We start from the raw sequence: 22055 nt of genomic DNA on the forward strand, positions 1-22055 counted from the left end.
CATATTGTTCCCCCATATACTGCCCCCATTAGAAGCTCCATATTGTTCCCCCATATGCTGCCCCCATTAGAAGCTCCATATTGTTCGCCCATGTGCTGCCCCCATTAGAAGCTCCATATTGTTCCCCCATGTGCTGCCCCCATTAGAAGCTCCTTAAGATTATTCCCCCATGTGCTGCCGCTGCTGCTGCATGTAAAAATAAAAAAAATGACATACTCACCTCTCCGTCGCTGGGTGTCAGATACTCACCTGTCCTGCGTCCATGGCTGCTCACCGCTATCTGCCACGTCATCGGTCAGTGACGTTCACACTGCAGGGGGCGCGGCGTGCACTAACCACGTCACCGCGCCCTCTGCTGTCTGAAGTCACTGACCGATGACAGACAGCAGCAAGCAGCCATGGACGCAGGACAGGTGAGTATCGCTATACTTACCCGTCCTGACGCTGTGTCTTGAGCCCCCAGCTTCTCCGTGCTCTCTCTTCCTGCCTTCAGCGGTCACATGGTGCCGCTCATTAATATGCGCATATTCATGAGTTTTAATGAGCGGCACCACGTGACCGCTGAAGGCAAGAAGAGAGAGCACGGGGAGAAGCTGGGGCTCAAGAGACAGAGTCAGGACGGGTAAGTATGACCTGACACCCCCGCCCCCCCTCCCCTTCTGACCCCCCGGTGTATATGACTCGAATATAAGCCGAGAGGGGGACTTTCAGCCCCAAAAAACGGGCTGAAAATCTCGGCTTATATTCGAGTATATACGGTAATAAAATATTCCTACATTTTCTTTTATTACTAGGCAGGTTATTTTTTCACATACTATGAATGCTGGATGACAGCAGCTTTTGAAAAGAGTAACAACCGCTATATTGAATATGACTCTGCTTTCTGAGGAACAAACTTAACTAAAAAGTAGTCTGATACGGGTGACTTCTTATGTTGGGCAAATTTTCTAAAGCATGTTAAGTTATATGTAATCTAATGATGCTTATATAACATGTAATATATGACATAAATACATATGGTGTCTCTTAAGCTGTCTTTATGCTAAATTAATATTTCCCATGTAATTAATTTTGCATATACCATTTTGAAAAGTAAACCCACATAAAGGGATTTCACCAGATTTATAGTTGTTTTTTGTTTCCTTCGCAGTATTCAGTTGACCCTCAGGACAAACAGTGGTTGACAGAAAATCAGTACATGAGAGCTACCGGTGGTAAAATGGTACGTTTCTGAGCTAGCTTCATATACCATACTTTCACATGCCCGCCCTGCAGTTTATTACTATGAGATCTGACTGTTCATACATTTTCTGCTGCAGGTGTATATACTTTTGGAAGCAGATATCCTTGATTTGTCAAATACAGATGAATACAGGTACTATGGATACCAGTGGTAGAAAACTATGCACAAGATGCAAAATCTCAGCCTTCTACTTCATCTTATGTTTTTTTTTTTTTTCTTTTACATTTTCATTGACTTGTTCCTCGATTCTTATCGATATCTTACAGAGATTGCAGGGAGCTGCGGTTGGATGAACTGAAGCCATTTACTGCTCCACCATGGATGATTGAGAAGATGAGAAAGTACATGGAGCTCATGAGAACAGAGCAGGAGTAGATGTCTCATTACCGTTCCTCCATAAGTCTATAGGTGCTGATGACGTAGTCGAGTTGGATTTATGACATGTGACCTAGCATTTTAGGCTAACATTGTGTCTGTGTCCCGTCTGTATTCCTCATGGACTGAAAACACATACGTCTGTACCTACCCAAGGTCTCGTTTGGGTGTGTTTCCCACATATTTGTTCTATTCATGGTTTTCACTGATGGAATACATACCCATTATAGTTTTGGGGGCTGTTAACATGTTTGTAGTTTTCTGCAGACCGGGTGTCTGCAAAACAATCACGGAGACATGTCTACACATTAAATCACCCATACATGTCTGTGGGTCTGTAAAAAGCACATATGTCATTATTTGCTGTCCGTTTTTAACATTGTAATGGGTAGGAGAAGCTTTGCAATTGTTTATTTCTGGGGCAGATGAGAATATCCCTGATGAAACCCTCATGGTGATAACTGACACATTGACCAAATACTGAAGAAAATCAGTAAGGTTTTTTTAATCAAATATAAGGGTATGTGCCCACGATACAGAGTTGCTGCGGGTTTGACGCCGCATATTTATGCAGCATCAAACCCGCAGCGGCCAGATGTTACAGCATAGTGGATGGGATTTCAATAAATCCCATGTCCACTGTGCCTCCACAGACGCCCGCGGATCACCCATGGAGACTGACATGTGCCGTGTCTTTCCAGACCACAGCATGTCTATTTCGCTTACGGATACACCAGTCTCCGCAAGAGCAATTACATCAATAGAAATGTATTGAATGCAGTAAATCTGGATCATGGGCATCCGGCCTGACAAAGACCATGCACGTCGTGAGGGAGTCCTAATAAAAATACTCTGCTAATAATCCTATGCCACTGCACTGCTCTTATATTTCAATATCAGAAAATTACCTAGGAATGGACAGTCAGGAGCCACTCGTGTGAATTTCAATCTTGATTCCAGAATATCTCCATTAGTGTATCAGTCAGATCACACTTGGAGTATTGTGTGCAATTTTGGACGCCGGTGCTCAAGAAAGACATTACTGAACTTGAAAGGGTTCAAAGGCGGGCTACTAAAATGATAAATGGAGTTGGTTCACTACAATACTCAGAAAGGTTATCAAAATTAGGTCTATTTACGCTAGAAAAGAGAAGACTTAGGGGAGACTTAATATATATGTACAAATATATCAGAGGGCAATACAGAGATCTCTCCAATGAACTGTTTGTACCAAGGACTGTGACAAGAACAAGGGGGCATTCTCTTCGTTTGGAGGAAAGACAATTTCTGCACCAGCATAGAAGAGGGTTCTTCACGGTAAGAGCAGTGAGGCTCTGGAATTCTCTTCCTGAGGAAGTGGTGATGGCCAACTCACTGAATGAATTTAAGAAAGGAATGGATGCTTTTCTTGTGAGTAACAGTATAGAAGGTTACGAATAACAGAATATTATAGGTAGATGGTTGACCCAGCTTAGGGGAAGGAATTTTTTTACTTATGGAGAAAATTGGCTCCTACCCTGTGGGTTTTTTGCCTTCCCCAGGATCAAAAATGCAGAACAGCTGCACTAAAAATAGGCTGAACTAGATGGACATAAGGTCTTCCTTCAGCCTTCAAAACTATGTTACTATGTTACTAGTCCTGAAAGGGAATCCACAACTTATTGCTTATGCTTGGATTTAGGTGTGATGTCATAGTAACATAGTTTTGAAGGCTGAAGGAAGACCTTATGTCCATCTAGTTCAGCCTATTTTTAGTGCAGCTGTTCTGCATTGCATGTCCTAGGACTATGCTGTTAAATCTGACATACCTGAATTCTTTTCTAGAATTATGAATGACCATTCCCATTCATGAGCAGATATAAAGCTGCGATGGGCTGATACTTCTTTATAACTGTATCAGAGAATTAAAAGGGAGCCTATACAGCAAAAATAAAATGGCTAATCTTGACCGTAATGAAAAATTCTCAGCTGGTTCTGTGAAATGAACCATTATCCCTTATGTTCAACGAACGTTTGTAATCATTCAATACACCAGTACAAGGGGGTGTTACCACAGATTTTTTTTTGGAATGGCGTGTGCTTCTTCCCCTGTATGAGGTTGACTAATCATCAGTGACATACTGGGAAAAGAACACAATAGATTAAAAGAGTCCTTCTCACTGTGAGACATGTAATGACAGTCTGATTTGCTTTTCTGCTGAGCTGTGTACAGTGGTATGTAAAAGATTGGGAACTCCTGGTCAAAATTACTGTTATTGTGAACAGTTAAGCAAGTTGAAGATTAAATGATCTCTAAAAGGCATTTAACCCCTTTCCGACATCGGGCGTACATTTACGCCGATGTCGGACTCCTTTCCTTTGATGTGGGCTTCCGCAGTCAGCCCACATCTTTCCCAGGATGTTTTGAACAGCTGACATGTGCCCGCAATAGCCACAGGTGGAATCGCAATGCACCCGCGGCTATTAACCAGTTAAATGCCACTGTTAGACTTTGACAGCAACATTTAACAAGCGTTTCCGGCATTCACGCCGGAAATACGCATACCGGTGACCAGCGTCACGTGATCGTGGGTCACCGGTGTGTTGGCATGGCAACCGGAGGTCTCCTGGAGACCTCTATGGTTGTCAGTTCCGGCTTGCTGTGAGTACCACCCAGTAGTCGGCGCTCATAGCAAGTGAGTAAATCTGCTATATAGAGGCGATCTGATCATCACCTCTGTGTAGCAGAGCCAATCGGGATATGGCAGCTTCTAGTCTCCCATGGAGACTATTGAAGCATGCCAAAAGTTAAAAAAAAAAGCGGTTTAAAAATAATTAAAAAAATATAAAAGTTCAAATCACCCCCCCTTTCGCCCCATTCAACTTAAATCAATAAAAATAAAATCAAGCATACACATACTTTGTATCGCCGCGTTCAGAATCGCCCAATCTATCAATAAAAAAATCGGATTAACCTGATCGCTGAACAGCTTAGTGAGAAGAGTCAAAACAGCGTTTGTTTGGTCGCCGCGACATTGCATTAAAATGCAATAACAGGCAAGCAAAAGAACATATCTGCACCAAAATGGTATAAATAAAAAGATCAGCTCGGCATGCAAAAAATAAGCCCTCACCCAACCCAAGAACACAAAAAATAAAAATACTACGGGTATCGGAATATGATGGGTTTTTTAAGCAAAGTTTGGAATTTTTTTTCACCACTTACATAAAAAAGAACCTAGACATGTTTGATGTCTATAAACTCGTAATGGCCTGGAGAATCATAATGGAAGGTCAGTTTTAGCATTTAGTGAACCTAGCAAAAAAGCCAACGAAAAACAAGTGTGGGATTGCACTTTTTTTGCAATTTCACCGCACTTGGAATTTTTTTTCAGTTTTCTAGTACTCAACATGGTAAAACCAATGGTGTCGTTCAAAAGTACAAATCGTCCAGCAAAAAATAAGCCATCACATGGCCATATTGGCAGAAAAATAAAAAAGTTATGGCTCTGGGAAGGAGGGGAGCGAAAAACGCAAAACCGAAAAAAGCTCCTGGGGTTAAGGGGTTAAATTACTGTATGTTTAAAGTGCGGCGAGTTGAGCAGAGAAGAGTGTGATGGTCACGGAGATGCTGCGACAGTATGGGGCCAGAAGAACACCGCATCTAGTTACATGTAAATCTGTGCTGGTTAGAACTATTTCACCTTCCTATTGGCAGTTCAGGTTTTCCTTGCTCTGTTCTTGCAAGGGTTAAACAGTCCTGTTTTTTTCCTAAAGCTCTCCGTCCTTAGTTGTCTCAGCTGTTCTGAGTTCATCACTTCCCTCTGGTTTAAATATTCTTCTATAAACACCAGTTGTTGCCAGTGATAGCTTGCAACTACCTGGTTTGGAGCTGGTGAAGTGAGCTGAGAAAGGAGCAGGTGTTTGGAAATATCCTGTGTGTGGTTGGTTTGTGTGTGTGTCTCCTAGTCTCTATTCCCATTTGTCTTGCCTCACCTTCCATGTTTATGACCTCTAACTGTCACTATATGAGTGGTTGTAACCATGGATACTACATACTATAGAATAACTATACTACATTTTTAATTGGAGGCATTTGTTAATTTTATAATTATTATTATTATTATTACACCTACTACATTTTGAGATAGGATTCGTGATGGGAATACCCCTTTTAATGCAAAATTCTGTAATTGGATATATAAATAAGGGCTTTCTAAACTAAAGTAAAGCTATCACCAGAAAATTACGTTTTGTGTAAGGCTGTGTGCCCACGATGCGATTTTTAAGCGTTTTTGCCGCGATTTTCAGCGCGAAAACGTTTAAAAATCTTGTACATGGCGCACCCCATGCATTCCTATGGCATTCCGTACATGCTGTGCTAATGCTGCGCTTTTTTCCGCGGCGGAATCGCATCGCGGAAAAAATCACAGCATGATCATTCTTTTGTGCGGAATCGCAAAGAATTGCCGCGATTCCGCACCCTTAGGAATGCATGAGAATTGCTTACTTCCCGCATGTGGCTATGCCCACCATGCGGGAAGTAAAGCGTCTCATGTGCGGTTGGTACCCACGGTGTGGAGGAGAGGAGACTGTCCTCCAGGCCCTGGGTACCATACCCCTGTAAAAAAAAGAATAAAAAATCGGGGTATATTTACCTTCCGATGTCCCGCGCTGCATTCCCGGCCTAGCGTTCCCAGTAATGCCTTGCGGCAAGGCCCTGTAATGACGTAGTCTCTCGTGACTCTAGCGGTCTCGTGAGATCGCTATAGCAACGCGAGACCAACGTCATCACAGGTCTCGCAAGGCATCGCTGGGAGCGCTGAGGCCCGGGATGGCAGCGCGGGACGACGGAAGGTAAATATACCCTGATTTTTTACTTTTTTATCATTTTTAACATTTTATCTTTTACTATTGATGCCGCATAGGCGGCCTCAATAGTAAAAAGCTGGTCACACTTGTCAAACACTATGTTTGACGAGTGTGACCAACCTGTCAATCACTTTCCAAGCGATGCTTCAAATCGCTTGGAAAGTGCTTGAGAAAATCGCAGTGAAATCGCGCTGAAAAAAACGCGCGATTTCTGGGAAGGAGTCCGGTTTTCATTGTGCGTTTTAATACGCTACGTGGGCCCATAGCCTTAATCTGATTTTTGTGTTATATTTATTTATTTTTTTAAAACTATTTTTATTAATTTAACAATTTTAACAAGAAGGGAAAGGTACAGACAGTTACAGTATATTTACAGTATATTTATGACATTAAGCCAAAATCCCACCTTTTCCTCCCCCCCCCCCTTCCTACAATCGTCATCATTTGAAAGGATTCCTTAAATTGGTGCATGTCCACTAGGGTGACCGGATCTCATATGGGGGGGGAAAAAATGTCGGAATCTTGTTCATCTGGACCACACAAAACGATTCCCCTTTCCAGATATTGAGATAGCCAAAATTTCAGCTCGATCAAACGACGTTAACCCGTGCCGATCGTTGCTCAAAGTTTGAAAAAATCCAAATTGAGGTATTTTAAGATTTAGGTATTTTGCATAGTCTGTTAGACTATAAAGAATGTGACAACAACATTGCAGAAATAGCCCTGACCAAATTTTCGAACCATTTGTGGTATTTGAATGCAGAGTTGGTGGGATTATCGTTTTTTGATCCCACCATTACAGACAATGTAAAGTTGTTAATGGCTAATAAATTGCTCAGTAGCACAGATGAACCATCAGAGCACGCAAACCTACATGAGTTGATAATTTTACATAGTTATCTATTCTAGAGCTTTTGTTAAAGTAGTTTTTGAAACGTCAGAATATAATGCTCGGCATTTGCTTACAACTTGCAGGACATATTGCTTTTGTTCTTCATCTTTTGTCAGAAGGTTGTTAAAGTCGGTTACTTCCTACCTCTTTTAATTTTTCTTTCCTAACTTTTGGATTTACAACCCTAGCGTGCTCTGATGGTTCATCTGTGCTACTGAGCAATTTATTAGCCATTAACAACTTTTCATTGTCTGTAATGGTGGGATCAAAAAACGATAATCCCACCAACTCTGCATTCAGATACCACAAATGGTTCGAAAATTTGGTCATGGCTATTTCTGCAATGTTGTTGTCACATTCTTTATAGTCTAACAGACTATGCAAAATACCTAAATCTTAAAATACCTCAATTTGGATTTTTTCAAACTTTGAGCGACGAGCGGCACGGGTTAACGTCGTTTGATCGAGCTCAAATTTTGGCTATCTCAATATCTGGAAAGGGGAATCGTTTTGTGGGGTCCAGACGGACAAAATTGCGACATCTATTTTTTGCGGTCACCCTAGTGTCCACTGATGCTTTGTAGCAGGTACCATCTGGTGCTTTCAAATTGCTTCCTAAGTCTGTTCCTAGATTCTGTATCTAAGGATGGAACAAAAAACGACCATCTGGTGAAGAACTTCTCTGTTAATTTTTCTTTGTTGGTCAAGGTTTCCAACCAGTCCATTTTAAACAGAAAATGAATTTTTGTCAATATTAACGTTTTTGATGGAACATTTGAGTGTAACTATTGATGTAATATACTTTTCCTTACTGCTGAGGCCCAAATCACTAACATGGCTTTGGTGTGCTTTGGCAATACTCTTTGGGTCTCCTCTAGGATATTAAAAATAGCCCATTGTGGGGTAAGAGGGAACTCAAAACTGTCATGATCTCAGTGCGGGTTTGACTCGCACACGTGGGTTTAATGTCTGGAACCAGTGCTGATGACTGGCATTTCTGGGGTTAAAGGTTGTGATCCCAGTGCAGGCTTACCTGCACACCTGGGGCTATGATTGTGGCCTCTCCCTGGTTCTGGGAGAGGCTTCTTATAGCCTCAGGACGCTCCCATCCCCGTCAGTCATACTTTCGCCCTTGGCATTGTGTGGTGACCCCTGAGTGTGTTTGTGCTGTGTTCTGGTTGCTTGATTCTCTGTTTACGACTCGGTCTGTTCTCTGGATGTGGCTTTGGATTCTGCTTGGTACCTTCTATGTCTGTTTGGTTTTGACTTCTGCTTGGCCCTATCCGTTCTGTCTCATCCCTGGTACTTTACTGATATCTCTGTGTATGACCTCCGTTTTGCCTGACTCTGAGTATTTCTGTATAGTGTCCTGCCATCTCTGAAAGCAGGACGCTAAGCCCCGCCCCCTTGCAGTCACATGACCGTAGGTTCTGTGACTGCTTGCTAAACTTCTGCATCCACAGGTCCTGTGTATCTGTACTTTCCAGCTGTACCTGACCCCGGGCCCCTCTGCAGTGTGGGTGAGTCCTTGCTGCGCGGTGGCTGCACGCCGGCGCTGACAGGATCCTGACAAAAACCACTCAATTGTTGCAACTCAGAGTGGATATTACGCCATAACTTTTGAATTTTTGGACAAACCCCACATATGATGGAAAATATCAGTATTATGTAGACCACATTGATATGAATTTGTGGGAGACATTCTAGATTGGACGTACGGGGTAATATAAGCCCTATGTAGCAATAATATGGCCATATCTGTATAACTATTATATGGAATAACTTTCCTTTGTGTCTCCGTAGCTTCTAATATATCTCCAACCTCCAGACCTTCCATGTCCCGTACCCATCTCGCCGAACCCGAGGTTTTGGCCTCCCAAGACCATTCCTTCCGCAGAGTGGAATATATGGTACTAGTTGACACCAAGTGAGCCCTGCCCTTTCTGAGGATATCTAATTTATCGCCTAAACCCTCACTCCGCTTGCTAACTGTAAACCTAAGAACCAGACTGCGTGCTTGTAGGAATAAGAACGGCCGTCCTTCAAATATGGGATAACGGGATACTGCCTCGTCAAAAGTGATCATAGAGAAACTATGGTCTAATAGATCCACCCCAAAAATGCATTTTTGTTGCACCATAGTTTTATAAATTTTTGGCGGTTTACCTTTCAAAATCAATGGGTTACCCAGAAAAGGCTGGAAAGGTGACAGTCTACCATTCAAATTACACAATTTCCTCCCTCTTCTCCAAGACAGAATAGTTTGCCACAATATTGGATTATCTCTAATTTCATCAGGGAGTTTCTCGTTAGTCAGATGTAACAAGGCCATTAATGAAATATGTGGGTAAATCTGCCCCTCTAGGTGAGTATTGGCGAAGTGGGATGTCCCCAGAATCCAATCTATTACATATCGTAAATTGGCCGCTATGTAATATCGGGGAAGTTAATGCCTCCCTCAGATCTTGGGAGTTGTAATTTACATAACCCAATACGTGAACGACCCCCCACTCCCCATATAAACTGTCGAAATGTCCTATTCAAAAGGTTAATGTCCGATTTTGATAACAGAAGTGGTAATGTTTGAAATAAATATAATTTAGGAAAAATTAATCATTTTAATTAAGTGACATTTCCCAGTAAAAGACAAAATGAAATGTTTCCAGGAGTTGAGGAGGCTAGTAACCTTATTAATAATGGGTCTATAATTAAGGCAATACAATTTATGTGGAACCGCTGGGAATCTAATGCCCAGATATCCAAAATACTCACTCCTCCATTGAAAGGGGAACCAGCTCATCTATTTTGCCCGCCCTGAATATCGCTAATGCTTCTGACTTATTATAATTAATTTTAAAGCCAGTAAGATGTCCAAATTCTTCAACTGTTGATATTATGGTTGGGATAACTTGTGTTGGGTTGGCAATAAATAGTAAAATATCATCTGCAAAAGCCAATAATTTTGTTTCCGTGCTCCCTGTAGGAATCCCATGGAAATCTGGCATAGTTTGAAGAGTTCTCAACAAGGGATCTAATGCCAAGTTAATAATGGGGACAGTGGGCATCCCTGCCTCGCACCCCTCCGAATGGCAAAGGGCTCTGATTAAAGTGTTGTTTATAAAAAGCCTAGATGTGGGGTCCCTATATAATAATTTAATAACATTGCAGGACCATGACCCAAACCCTCTGACCTCTAACAGCTTGTATAAATAATTCCAGGAAACTCTATCAAAGGCCTTATCTGCGTCAAGACCCACCACTATGCTTCTTCTGCCTTTATTGACTCTACAACTAGATATAGTGCCTATCGCTGTTCTTATATTATAGGTTATCGATTTTGCATGTACAAACCCCGTCTGATGTGGTGAAATTAACTCAGGAACAATTTGCTGAACCCTGGTTGCCAATATTTTTGTCGAGTTTAAAATCTGCTTTGAGCAGTGAGATTGGGCGGTATCCCTCCACTTGCAGTGGATCCTTCCCAGGCTTAGGAAGCATAACGATACAAGCCTCATTAAATCTGTCTGGAATATAACCTTTTTCCATAATTCCATTAAATAACTCAACTAGATGTGGACCTACCCATGGGCCTAAGATTTTATAATAATCTCCACTAAACCCGTCTGGACCCGGTGCCTTAGAAATCTTAAGAGTAGAGATGGCTGACAGGACCTCCGTAATGGTAATAGGTGAATTAAGCAAGTTTCTCTGGTCCTCCGTAATACCAGGAGCCACCCCATCCCCGAAGAAACCCGATGCCTCCGAAATCTCCTCTCCCCCATCTGCATACAATGACCCAAAAAATTGTCTGAATTCCTCTATTATTTGTTCATTATCCGTTATGGCTATGCCATTTTGGTTACGAATCCTGGTAATCCTAGTTGCTTGTCTGAAAGGTTTAGTGAGAGAGGCCAGTAACCTCCCCGGCCTGTTTCCCCATTTAAAATATTTGTGTTTCGGATAGTCTAGACTATACAGCGCTCTCTCGTGCTCAATGTTTTCGGCTGCCTCTTTGGCCTCTATGAATTTCTGTTTATTTGTGGGGGTATTAGAACGTTTAAAATTTTTGTATGCCTGGGTCAATTCTTCCTGAGCTGCCAACGTGGCCTCTAATAATTTTTTATGTTTATTCTCAACATAAGAGATTACTTGTCCCCTTAAAACTGCCTTAGAGGCAGCCCAAAATAAATGACGGTCAGTACAATATGCTCCCTATTGTCCTCTTTGTATGTATTCCACGACATCTGCAAATAGGCCTTAAAATCATCGGACGAATATAAATAAGAGGGGAATCTCCATCTCCTCTCCTTACATGCCGGAATTACCAATCTAGATTTGAAAACCACGGGGGCGTGGTCAGATATCTGAATATCCAAGATCTCTGTCGACAGAACAAGGGCCACCATAGATAATCCCAATAACCAATGGTCTAATCTTGCATGAGTGTTATGAACATGAGAGTAGTGCGAGAAATCCTTATCAGTGGGATGCTGCCATCTCCATACATCAGTCAGCCCCAAGTGGTCCATCAGCCTCTGGATCAGACCTTCATGCATTGTAGCTCCATGACTGTGTGATCCTGATCTATCCATAGATATATCATTTGCCTCATTAAAATCCCCCCATTTATCAGATTGGTTGTGTCCCAACCCGCCAATTTAGAGAGCAACTGGGTTTGGAACTGTGAGTCTGGACCATTAGGTGCGTAAATATTTACCAAATTATAGCAAACTCCTATTTTTATATTGACTATTAAAATTCTCCCCATTGGGTCCTCCCAGGTGTCCAAAATATCATAATTAAGACATTTATTGATAAGTATTGCCACCCCCCTATGCTTTTTGGAATATAATGCCTCAGCACACAATGTGTATTTTTTACTAAGTAAAGATGGATGCTTATCCCTCACCCAATGGGTTTCCTGTAAAAAGACTATATAAAAGTTAAAGCGTTGTAAATAATGCATAACCTTTTTCCTCTTGACTGGAGTGTTTAGGCCATTCACATTCCAAGAGCACCAATATAATGAATACATTGTGGACAAATAAGTACTGCTATCATTTAACCTATACCAGAACGTGGTGTAATCTTCCCAAATCATATCAGATGCGTATGAACCCCACACCCATCCCAGCGAGTGGGCGTAGAGGCCACGTCAACAAAAAGGTGCGATGACCATATGTAGGAACTCACCCACCCCACCCTTAACAATCTAACCCCGCAAGGAACCATGCTCAAAGGAGATATGAGCGTGAACCTGTTTGGAGAAAGGAGATAAATATTTCAACAAAATAAAGCACAACACTAAGCGTCAAAGACAACAAAAGCGAAGCCACCCTGCTAGGTGACAAAGTGGTAAAAAACGTCAATTGCATTCATCAGGTCTTGTCTGAGGTCTGCACTGCAGCTTGACCATCTGCTTGAAGAAGCTGAAAAGCCTTTTCGTTACATTTATTTTTAAATATTTTGACTGTTTATCTTTTCCCATATCACAATCTGTATTAACAATAAAAAATAGAAATCTTGGAACTTTCACATTGATCACTGGGGCTTTTTTAGGTTGTATCTTCCCATTGTTTCTGTAAACCACACATGTACATGGTCACAGTCATCAGACCCTGTCCCTCTCTTTTGTATTGACGTATCTAATGAGCCTGTGCAAAGCTGATTGCGAGGGCAGAGAGAGTAGGGTCTGCTGTGACCTCTATTAGGATTGGTAGATTCGGTGTTATCAGTTGTGTATAGAGGTGTCGCCTGTTATTGTACTCCTGCCTCTGATGATAAGGAAACTGCTGTAAACTCTTCCTGAAAGGACAACAAATAACCACAGTGACCACTGTAAAAATTGGGAGGTTAATAGTGAGATGTTGTATTCATTGTGATATGTAAAATAAATATTGCCAACAACTTAAATGTATTTTTTTTTGTAAGACAAAAACTTGACTTAAACAATAGGTGATTTTCTGATGGTAACTCTGTTTAGGATCCTAATATCTTGGCCAAAACAGAGAGTTCCTTACATAGAGCATCCCTTCTTCTGAAGGACCAGTTGTTATGATGAGTCACCGAAGGAGGAAAAAACAAAATACCAGCTAAGTCCAGAAAAACCAGAGAGGTTGGCAGCTATCGGATTGCAGACCCCTGAACCTATCCACAACAACTAGCAGTAGCCGTGGGGGGTTCCTACGGTGCCCTAGACTCCTCGATAACAGCCGGAGAACTACATAGCCTAAAGACAGAAAGGGGAAAAACTAAACTGCCCCAGAGCAGACCCCAAAGCAATAGGCAGCCCCCAACATACACTCACTGGCCACTTTATTAGGTACACCATGCTAGTAACGGGTTGGACCCTCTTTTGCCATCAGAACTGCCTCAATTCTTCGTGGCAGAGATTCAACAAGGTGCTGGAAGCATTCCTCAGAGATTTTGGACCATATTGACATGATGGCATCACACAGTTGGCGCAGATTTGTCGGCTGCACATCCCAGATGCGAATCTCCCGTTCCACCACATCCCAAAGATGCTCTATTGGATTGAGATCTGGTGACTGAGGAGGCCATTTGAGTACAGTGAACTCATTGTCATGTTCAAGAAACCAATCTGAGATGATTCGAGCTTTATGACATGGCGCATTATCCTGCTGAAAGTAGCCATCAGATGTTGGGTACATTGTGGTCATAAAGGGATGGACATGGTCAGCAACAATACTCAGGTAGGCTGTGGCGTTGCAACGATGCTCAATTGGTACCAAGGGGCCCAAAGAGTGCCAAGAAAAAATTCCCCACACCATGACACCACCACCACCAGCCTGAACCGTTGATACAAGGCAGGATGGATCCATGCTTTCATGTTGTTTACACCAAATTCTGACCCTACCATCCGAATGTCGCAGCAGAAATCGAGACTCATCAGACCAGGCAACGTTTTTCCAATCTTCTACTGTCCAATTTCGATGAGCTTGTGCAAATTTTAGCCTCAGTTTCCTGTTCTTAGCTGAGAGGAGTGGTACCCGGTGTGGTCTTCTGCTGCTGTAGCCCATCTGCCTCAAAGTTCGACGCACTGTGCGTTCAGAGATGCTCTTCTGCCTACCTTGGTTGTAACGGGTGGCAATTTGAGTCACTGTTGCCTTTCTATCAGCTCGAACCAGTCTGCCCATTCTCCTCTGACCTCTGGCATCAACAAGGCATTTCCGGCCACAGAACTGCCGCTCACTGGATTTTTTTTCTTTTTCGGACCATTCTCTGTAAACCCTAGAGATGGTTGTGCGTGAAAATCCCAGTAGATCAGCAGTTTCTGAAATACTCAGACCAGCCCTTCTGGCACCAACAATCATGCCACGTTCAAAGGCACTCAAATCACCTTTCTTCCCCATACTGATGCTCGGTTTGAACTGCAGGAGATTGTCTTGACCATGCCTAAATGCACTGAGTTGCCGCCATGTGATTGGCTGATTAGAAATTAAGTCATAACACACAGTTGGACAGGTGTACCTAATAAAGTGGCCAGTGAGTGTATAATGACGGTGAAGCAAGATGAAAACACCAACACAGATAGAAAGATAGGTTGAGCAAATGATGGGGCCCAAGCTAACTACATAGGACAGGATAGGAAAGCTGCTGTCTGCCATCCGCAAAACCCCTATCAAAATGAGCCAACCGACTGATAGGAAAAACAGGCCCTGAAGACGCTAGGCTTCAAAAGACTATATCAGCACTCAGGTATATTCTGAAGACAGAGCAAAAGATCAACAGATCAGAGACAAAAATGGAATTCAGCTCACCCCCGGCCGGGGATGGCAGAACTCCCAGGAAACAAGGCAAAACAAAAACAAAACTGAAGAGTACAAAGCAGAGCAGAAAAACTTAGCTTTGAGATGCAGGAATCAGACTGGTCTCCAAGAATCCAGCAGGAAAATCACCAGCCAGGAAGAAGGGCGTCGGCAGCCTTATATCCAGTCCTCAATTCCAGCCACCCAGTCATCATCTAGCTGCCCATGTATTTGGTAATCAGCCTCACTACCTTCCTTCACCAGAGGAGGGAGTTCATCAGACCTCAATGGTGAAGGGGAAAATGAACTCACAACAGTACCTCCCCCTTGAGGAGGGGTCACCGAACCCTCATCCATGCCACCAGGGCGATCCGGGTGAGCCCGATGAAAGGCACGCACCAATCTTTCGGCATGAATATCAGAGGCAGAGACCCAGGAATTATCCTCCTGACCATAACCCTTCCACTTAACCAAATACTGGAGTCTCCGTCTAGCCAGATGGGAATCCAGTATCTTCTCTACCTCATATTCCATGTTACCTTCAACCAATATAGGGTCAGGAGGTGCCACCACAGGAACTACTGGTTCAACAAACCTCTTCAACAAGGACTTATGAAACACATTATGAATTTTAAATGTGACAGGAAGAGCCAACCGAAAAGAGACCGGATTAATAATCTCCAAAATCTTGTAAGGTCCAATAAATCTAGGCTTAAACTTAGGAGAAGCCACCTTCATAGCGATATTTTTTGATGACAACCAAACCATATCACCCACCTTAAACTGGGGACCAACGGTCCTACGCCGGTTGGAAAACCGCTGGGCCTTTTCCTGGGAGAGAGACAACTTATCCACTACTTGGTCCCAGACCTGGTGCATTCTCTCCACCACAGTGTCAACACCTGGGCAGGCAGAAGGCTCCACCTGCCCTGAAGAAAATCGAGGGTGAAAACCAAAGTTACAAAAAAAAGGTGACATCAAAGTGGCAGAACTAGCTCTATTATTTAAAGCAAATTCGGCCAAGGGCAAAAATGAAACCCAATCATCCTGATCGGCAGAAATAAAACATCTCAAATACGACTCCAAAGTCTGGTTTGTTCTCTCCGTCTGCCCATTGGTCTGAGGGTGAAACGCAGAGGAGAAGGACAACTGAATTCCCAGCTTGGAACAGAAAGTCCTCCAAAATCTAGACACAAACTGAACTCCTCTGTCAGATACAATGTTCTCAGGAATCCCGTGCAAGCGAACCACCTGTTGCAAAAACAAGGGCACCAACTCAGAGGAAGATGGCAACTTAGGGAGTGGTACAAGATGGACCATCTTAGAGAATCTATCACAAATCACCCAAATAACAGTAATTCTCTGAGAGACAGGCATATCAGAGATAAAATCCATTGAAATATGGGTCCATGGCCTCCTGGGCACCGGCAAAGGCATCAACAAGCCACTAGAGCGAGAACAAGGTTTAGACCGGGAGCAAGTCCCACAGGACTGCACAAAATTCCTAACATCACGAGATAAGGCGGGCCACCAAAAAGACCGACTCACCAGATCTCTAGTACCAAAAATACCTGGATGACCAGCCAATGCAGAGCAATGAACTTCAGACATCACTCTCTTCCTCCACTGGTCAGGAACATACAACTTTCCACTGGGACAACGCTCAGGTTTTTCCTCCTGAAACTCTTCCAGAGCACGTCTCAAATCGGGCGAGATGGCAGAAAGAACTACCCCCTCGCCTAAGATGGTAGCAGGCTTAGTCACAACAGGAGAATCAGCAAGGAAACTCCTAGAGAGGGCGTCTGCCTTGACATTCTTAGTGCCCGGAAGAAAAGAGACCACAAAATCAAAACGTGTGAAAAACAAGGCCCACCTAGCCTGTCTAGGATTCAAGCGCTTGGCCGACTCCAGGTAAATCAAATTCTTGTGGTCAGTAAGGACCACGACTTGGTGTTTGGCTCCCTCCAACAAATGTCTCCACTCCTCAAATGCCCATTTCATGGCCAACAGTTCCCGATTCCCCACATCATAGTTACGTTTGGATGGGGAGAACTTTCGGGAAAAGAAAGCACAAGGATTCATTTTAGATGTCACAGGATCTTTTTGGGACAACACCGCTCCTGCACCAATCTCAGAAGCGTCCACCTCCACCTGAAACAGGAGTGAGACATCAGGTTGCCGCAAAACCGGAGCAGAAGTGAATCTTCGCTTCAGCTCCTGAAAGGAAGAAACAGCCTCCGGAGACCAATTCAGCACATCAGCACCCTTCCTAGTCAAATCCGTCAATGGCTTGGCAATACCCGAAAAATTGGCTATAAATTTCCGATAAAAATTAGCAAAACCCAAAAACTTCTGGAGAGCCTTCAAAGAAGTGGGCTGAACCCAATCCTAAATGGCCTGTACCTTGGCCGGGTCCATTTCAATAGTTGACGGAGACAAAATAAATCTCAAAAATGAAATCCTCTGTACCCAAAAAGGCATTTCGATCCCTTGACATACAGGGAATTCTCCCTCAAAATCCGGAACACAGTCCGATCATGTTCCACATGAGAGTCCCAATTCTTGGAGAAGATCAAAATATCATCCAGATAGATAATCAAAAATTTATCCACAAAGTCTCGGAATATATCGTTCATGAAGCACTGGAAGACAGAAGGGGCATTAGTGAGCCCAAAAGGCATCACCAGGTACTCAAAATGTCCCTCCGGAGTATTAAACGCCGTCTTCTATTCATCCCCATGCTTAATGCGAATAAGATTATACGCCCCCCGAGGTCAAGCTTGGTAAACCAGCAAGCACCTTTAACTCTGGAGAATAGATCAGAAATCAGGGGTAACGGATACTGATATTTAACAGTAATTTTGTTGAGGGCACGATAGTCAATGCAAGGCCTTAATGAACCATCCTTTTTAGCCACGAAAAAAAAACCCAGCACCTAAGGGTGAAGAGGATGGTCTAATATGACCCTTCTCCAATGCCTCCTTAATATAGGATCGCATAGCCTCGTGCTCGGGTACAGATAAATTGAAAAGCCGACCCTTGGGGAATTTACACCCCGGGTTCAGCTCAATTGCACAGTCATAACTCCTATGAGGAGGCAAAGACGCAGACTCATTCTCACTAAATACATCATAAAAGTCAGCCAAATAGTCAGGAACATCATGCGACTGGGGAGAGGTGGAGAAAACAAGAGCATCACTAAGGGCACACCGACAACCCCAACTCACCACAGACAAAGATTTCCAATCCAGAACTGGATTATGAATTTGCAACCAGGGAAACCCCAGAACAATGGTATCATGCAAATTATGCAACACCAAAAATCTGCAATTTTCTTGATGGTCTGGGGTGACCCGCATTACCACCTGGGTCCAAAACTGAGGTTTATTCTTTGCCAAAGGAGTAGCATCAATACCCCTCAAAGGGATAGGCGTCCGCAGAGGTGTCATAGGAAATCCACAACGTTTAGCAAAATCCAAGTCCATCAGGTTAAGAGCTGCTCCTGAATCCACAAAAGCCTTGGCGGAAAATGTGGACAGGGAGCAGATCAGAGTAATTGCCAGAAGAAACTTGGGTTGAACACCACCCACAGAAAACGTGTGTGCACAACGTTTCTCTCGTTTAGGGCAGACAGAAATAATATGCGAGGCATCTCCACAAAAAAAACACAGCTTATTACGCCTTCTGAACTCCTGACGTTGCGCCCTAGACAAAACTCTATCACATTGCATAGGTTCAGACATTTGTTCAACAGGTGGCAACATCTCTCGTGTAGTTTTGCGTTCATGTAAACACCGATCCACCTGAATGGCTAATGACATAGAATCGTCAAGACCAGAGGGAACAGGAAATCCCACCATAGTATCTTTTACAGTTTCTGACAAACCCGAAAGAGGGCTGCCAAGGCACCATCATTCAAGGTAGTAAGGACCGCCCACTTTCGGAATTTTTGACAGTACAACTCTGCCAAATCCCGACCCTGGCTTAATGCCAACAGGGTCTTTTCAGCCTGATCAATAGCATTAGGTTCATCATACAACAACCCCAAGGCTTGAAAAAATGCGTTCACATTATTCAGAATAGGATCATCAGGTTTCAAAGAAAACGCCCAATCCTGGGGATCGCCGCGCAGCAAAGAGATGACAATTTTAACCTGCTGCGCGGAGTTCCCCAACGAGTTAGGCTTCAAGGCAAAAAATAATTTACAATTATTCTTGAAATTCAAGAATTTAGACCGATCCCCCAAAAATACATCAGGAGTAGGAATCTTTGGTTCAGCAGCATGTGAATGAGCAAGATAGGCAGAAATTCCCCGCACTTCAGCAGCGAGCTGCTCCACACGATCAGACAATTGCTTCATCTCCATTGAGAGAAAAATTCCCCCTACGGCCTCAGAGATATAGAGGAAAAAATATGCACACAAAAAAAAAGAAAAAATTCTGACACTTTTTTTTTTTACAATTCTCTCCTGCTATTGAGTACCCTAGGATCTGCGATATGGCTGGTGATTCTGTTATGATGAGTCACCGAAGGAGTTAAAAACAAAATACCAGCTAAGTCCAGAAAAACCAGAGAGGTTGGCAGCTATCGGATTGCAGACCCCTGAACCTATCCACAACAACTAGCAGTAGCCGTGGGGGGTTCCTACGATGCCCTAGACCCCTCGATCACAGCCGGAGAACTACATAGCCTAAAGACAGAAAGGGGAAAAACTAAACTGCCCCAGAGCAGACCCCAAAGCAATAGGCAGCCCCCAACATATAATGATGGTGAAGCAAGATGAAAACACCAACACAGATACAGTCATATGTAAAAGTTTGGGCACCCCTATTAATGTTAACCTTTTTTCTTTATAACAATTTTGGTTTTTGCAACAGCTATTTCAGTTTCATATATCTAATAACTGATGGATTGTTATATTTCTGGAGTCAAATGAGGTTTATTGTACTAACAGAAAATGTGCAATCTGCATTTAAACAAAATTTGACCGGTGCAAAAGTATGGGCACCCTTATCATTTTCTTGATTTGAACACTCCTAACTACTTTTTACTGACTTCCTGAAGCACTAAATTGGTTTTGTAACCTCATTGAGCTTTGAACTTCATAGCCAGGTGTATCAAATCATGAGAAAAGGTATTTAAGGTGGCCACTTGCAAGTAGTTCTCCTATTTGATTCTCCTATGAAGAGTGGCATCATGGGCTCCTCAAAACAACTCTCAAATGATCTGAAAACAAAGATTATTCAACATAGCTTTTCAGGGGAAGGATACAAAAAGCTGTCTGAGATTTAACCTATCAGTTTCCACTGTGAGGAACATAGTAAGGAAATGGAAGAACACAGGTACAGTTCTTGTTAAGCCCAGAAGTGGAAGGCCAATAAAAATATCAGAAAGGCAGAGAAGAATGGTGAGAACAGTCAAGGACAATCCACAGACCACCTCCAAAGACCTGCAGCATCATCTTGCTGCAGATGGTGTCACTGTGCATCGGTCAACAATACAGCGCACTTTGCACAAGGAGAAGCTGTTTGGGAGAGTGATGCGAAAGAAGCCGTTTCTGCAAGCACGCCACAAAAAGAGTCACCTGAGGTATTCAAAAGCACATTTGGACAAGCCAGTTACATTTTGGAAGAAGGTCCTGTGGACTGATGAAACAAAGATTGAGTTGTTTGGTCATACAAAAAGGCGTTATGCATGGAGGCTAAAAAACACAGCATTCCAAGAAAAACACTTGCTACCCACAGTAAAATTTGGTGGAGGTTCCATCATGCTTTGGGGCTGTGTGACCAATGCCGGCACCGGGAATCTTGTTAAAGTTGAGGGTCGCATGGATTCAACTCAGTATCAGCAGATTCTTGACAGTAATGTGCAAGAATTAGTGACAAAGTTGAAATTACGCAGGGGATGGATATTTCAGCAAGACAATGATCCAAAACACCGCTCCAAATCTACTCAGGCATTCATGCAGAGGAACAATTACAATGTTCTGGAATAGCCATCCCAGTCCCCAGACCTGAATATCACTGAACATCTGTGGGATGATTTGAAGCGGGCTGTCCATGCTCAGCGACCATCAAACTTAATTGAACTGGAATTGTTTTGTAAACAGGAATGGTCACAAATACCTTCATCCAGGATCCAGGAACTCATTAATAGCTACAGGAAGCAACTAGAGGCTGTTATTTTTGCAAAAGGAGGATCTATGAAATATTAATGTCACTTTTATGTTGAGGTGCCCATACTTTTGCACCGGTCAAATTTTGTTAAAATGCAGATTGCACATTTTCTGTTAGTACAATAAACCTCATTTGAATCCAGAAATATAACTGAGTCCATCAGTTATTAGATATATGAAACTGAAATAGCTGTTGCAAAAAACAAAATTGCTATAAAGAAAAAAGGTTAACATTAATAGGGGTGCCCAAACTTTTACATATGACTGTAGAAAGATAGGTTGAGCAAATGATGGGGCCCAAGCTAACTACATAGGACAGGATAGGAAAGCTGCTGTCTGCCATCCGCAAAACCCCTATCAAAATGAGCCAACCGACTGATAGGAAAAACAGGCCCTGAAGACGCTAGGCTTCAAAAGACTATATCAGCACTCAGGTATATTCTGAAGACAGAGCAAAATATCAACAGATCAGAGACAAAAATGGAATTCAGCTCACCCCCAGCCGGGGATGGCAGAACTCCCAGTAAACAAGGCAAAACAAAAACAAAACTGAAGAGTACAAAGCAGGGCAGAAAAAATGAGCTTTGAGATGCAGGAATCAGACTGGTCTCCAAGAATCCAGCAGGAAAATCACCAGCCAGGAAGAAGGGCGTCGGCAGCCTTATATCCAGTCCTCAATTCCAGCCACCCAGTCATCATCTAGCTGCCCATGTGTTTGGTAATCAGCCTCACTACCTTCTTTCACCAGAG

General features: G+C 43.0%; 1 protein-coding gene across 1 annotated transcript in view; it reads left to right on the plus strand.

The window, feature by feature from the left end:
- DNTTIP1 (deoxynucleotidyltransferase terminal interacting protein 1) overlaps nt 1-1965 on the plus strand; it is a 78163-nt gene extending 76198 nt beyond the window's left edge. Inside the window, exons 11-13 of the mRNA XM_073559323.1 lie at nt 1151-1222; nt 1320-1375; nt 1510-1965. Of these exons, the coding sequence (XP_073415424.1) occupies nt 1151-1222; nt 1320-1375; nt 1510-1618 (237 nt within the window). The 3' untranslated portion in view covers nt 1619-1965. The remainder of the gene's footprint in view (nt 1-1150; nt 1223-1319; nt 1376-1509) is intronic.
- Nucleotides 1966-22055: the final 20090 nt, after the last annotated feature.

This window comes from Dendrobates tinctorius, unplaced genomic scaffold (genome assembly GCF_039654945.1).
Source record: "Dendrobates tinctorius isolate UK_male_01 unplaced genomic scaffold, ASM3965494v1 ptg000270l, whole genome shotgun sequence".
NCBI lineage: Eukaryota > Metazoa > Chordata > Amphibia > Anura > Dendrobatidae > Dendrobates > Dendrobates tinctorius.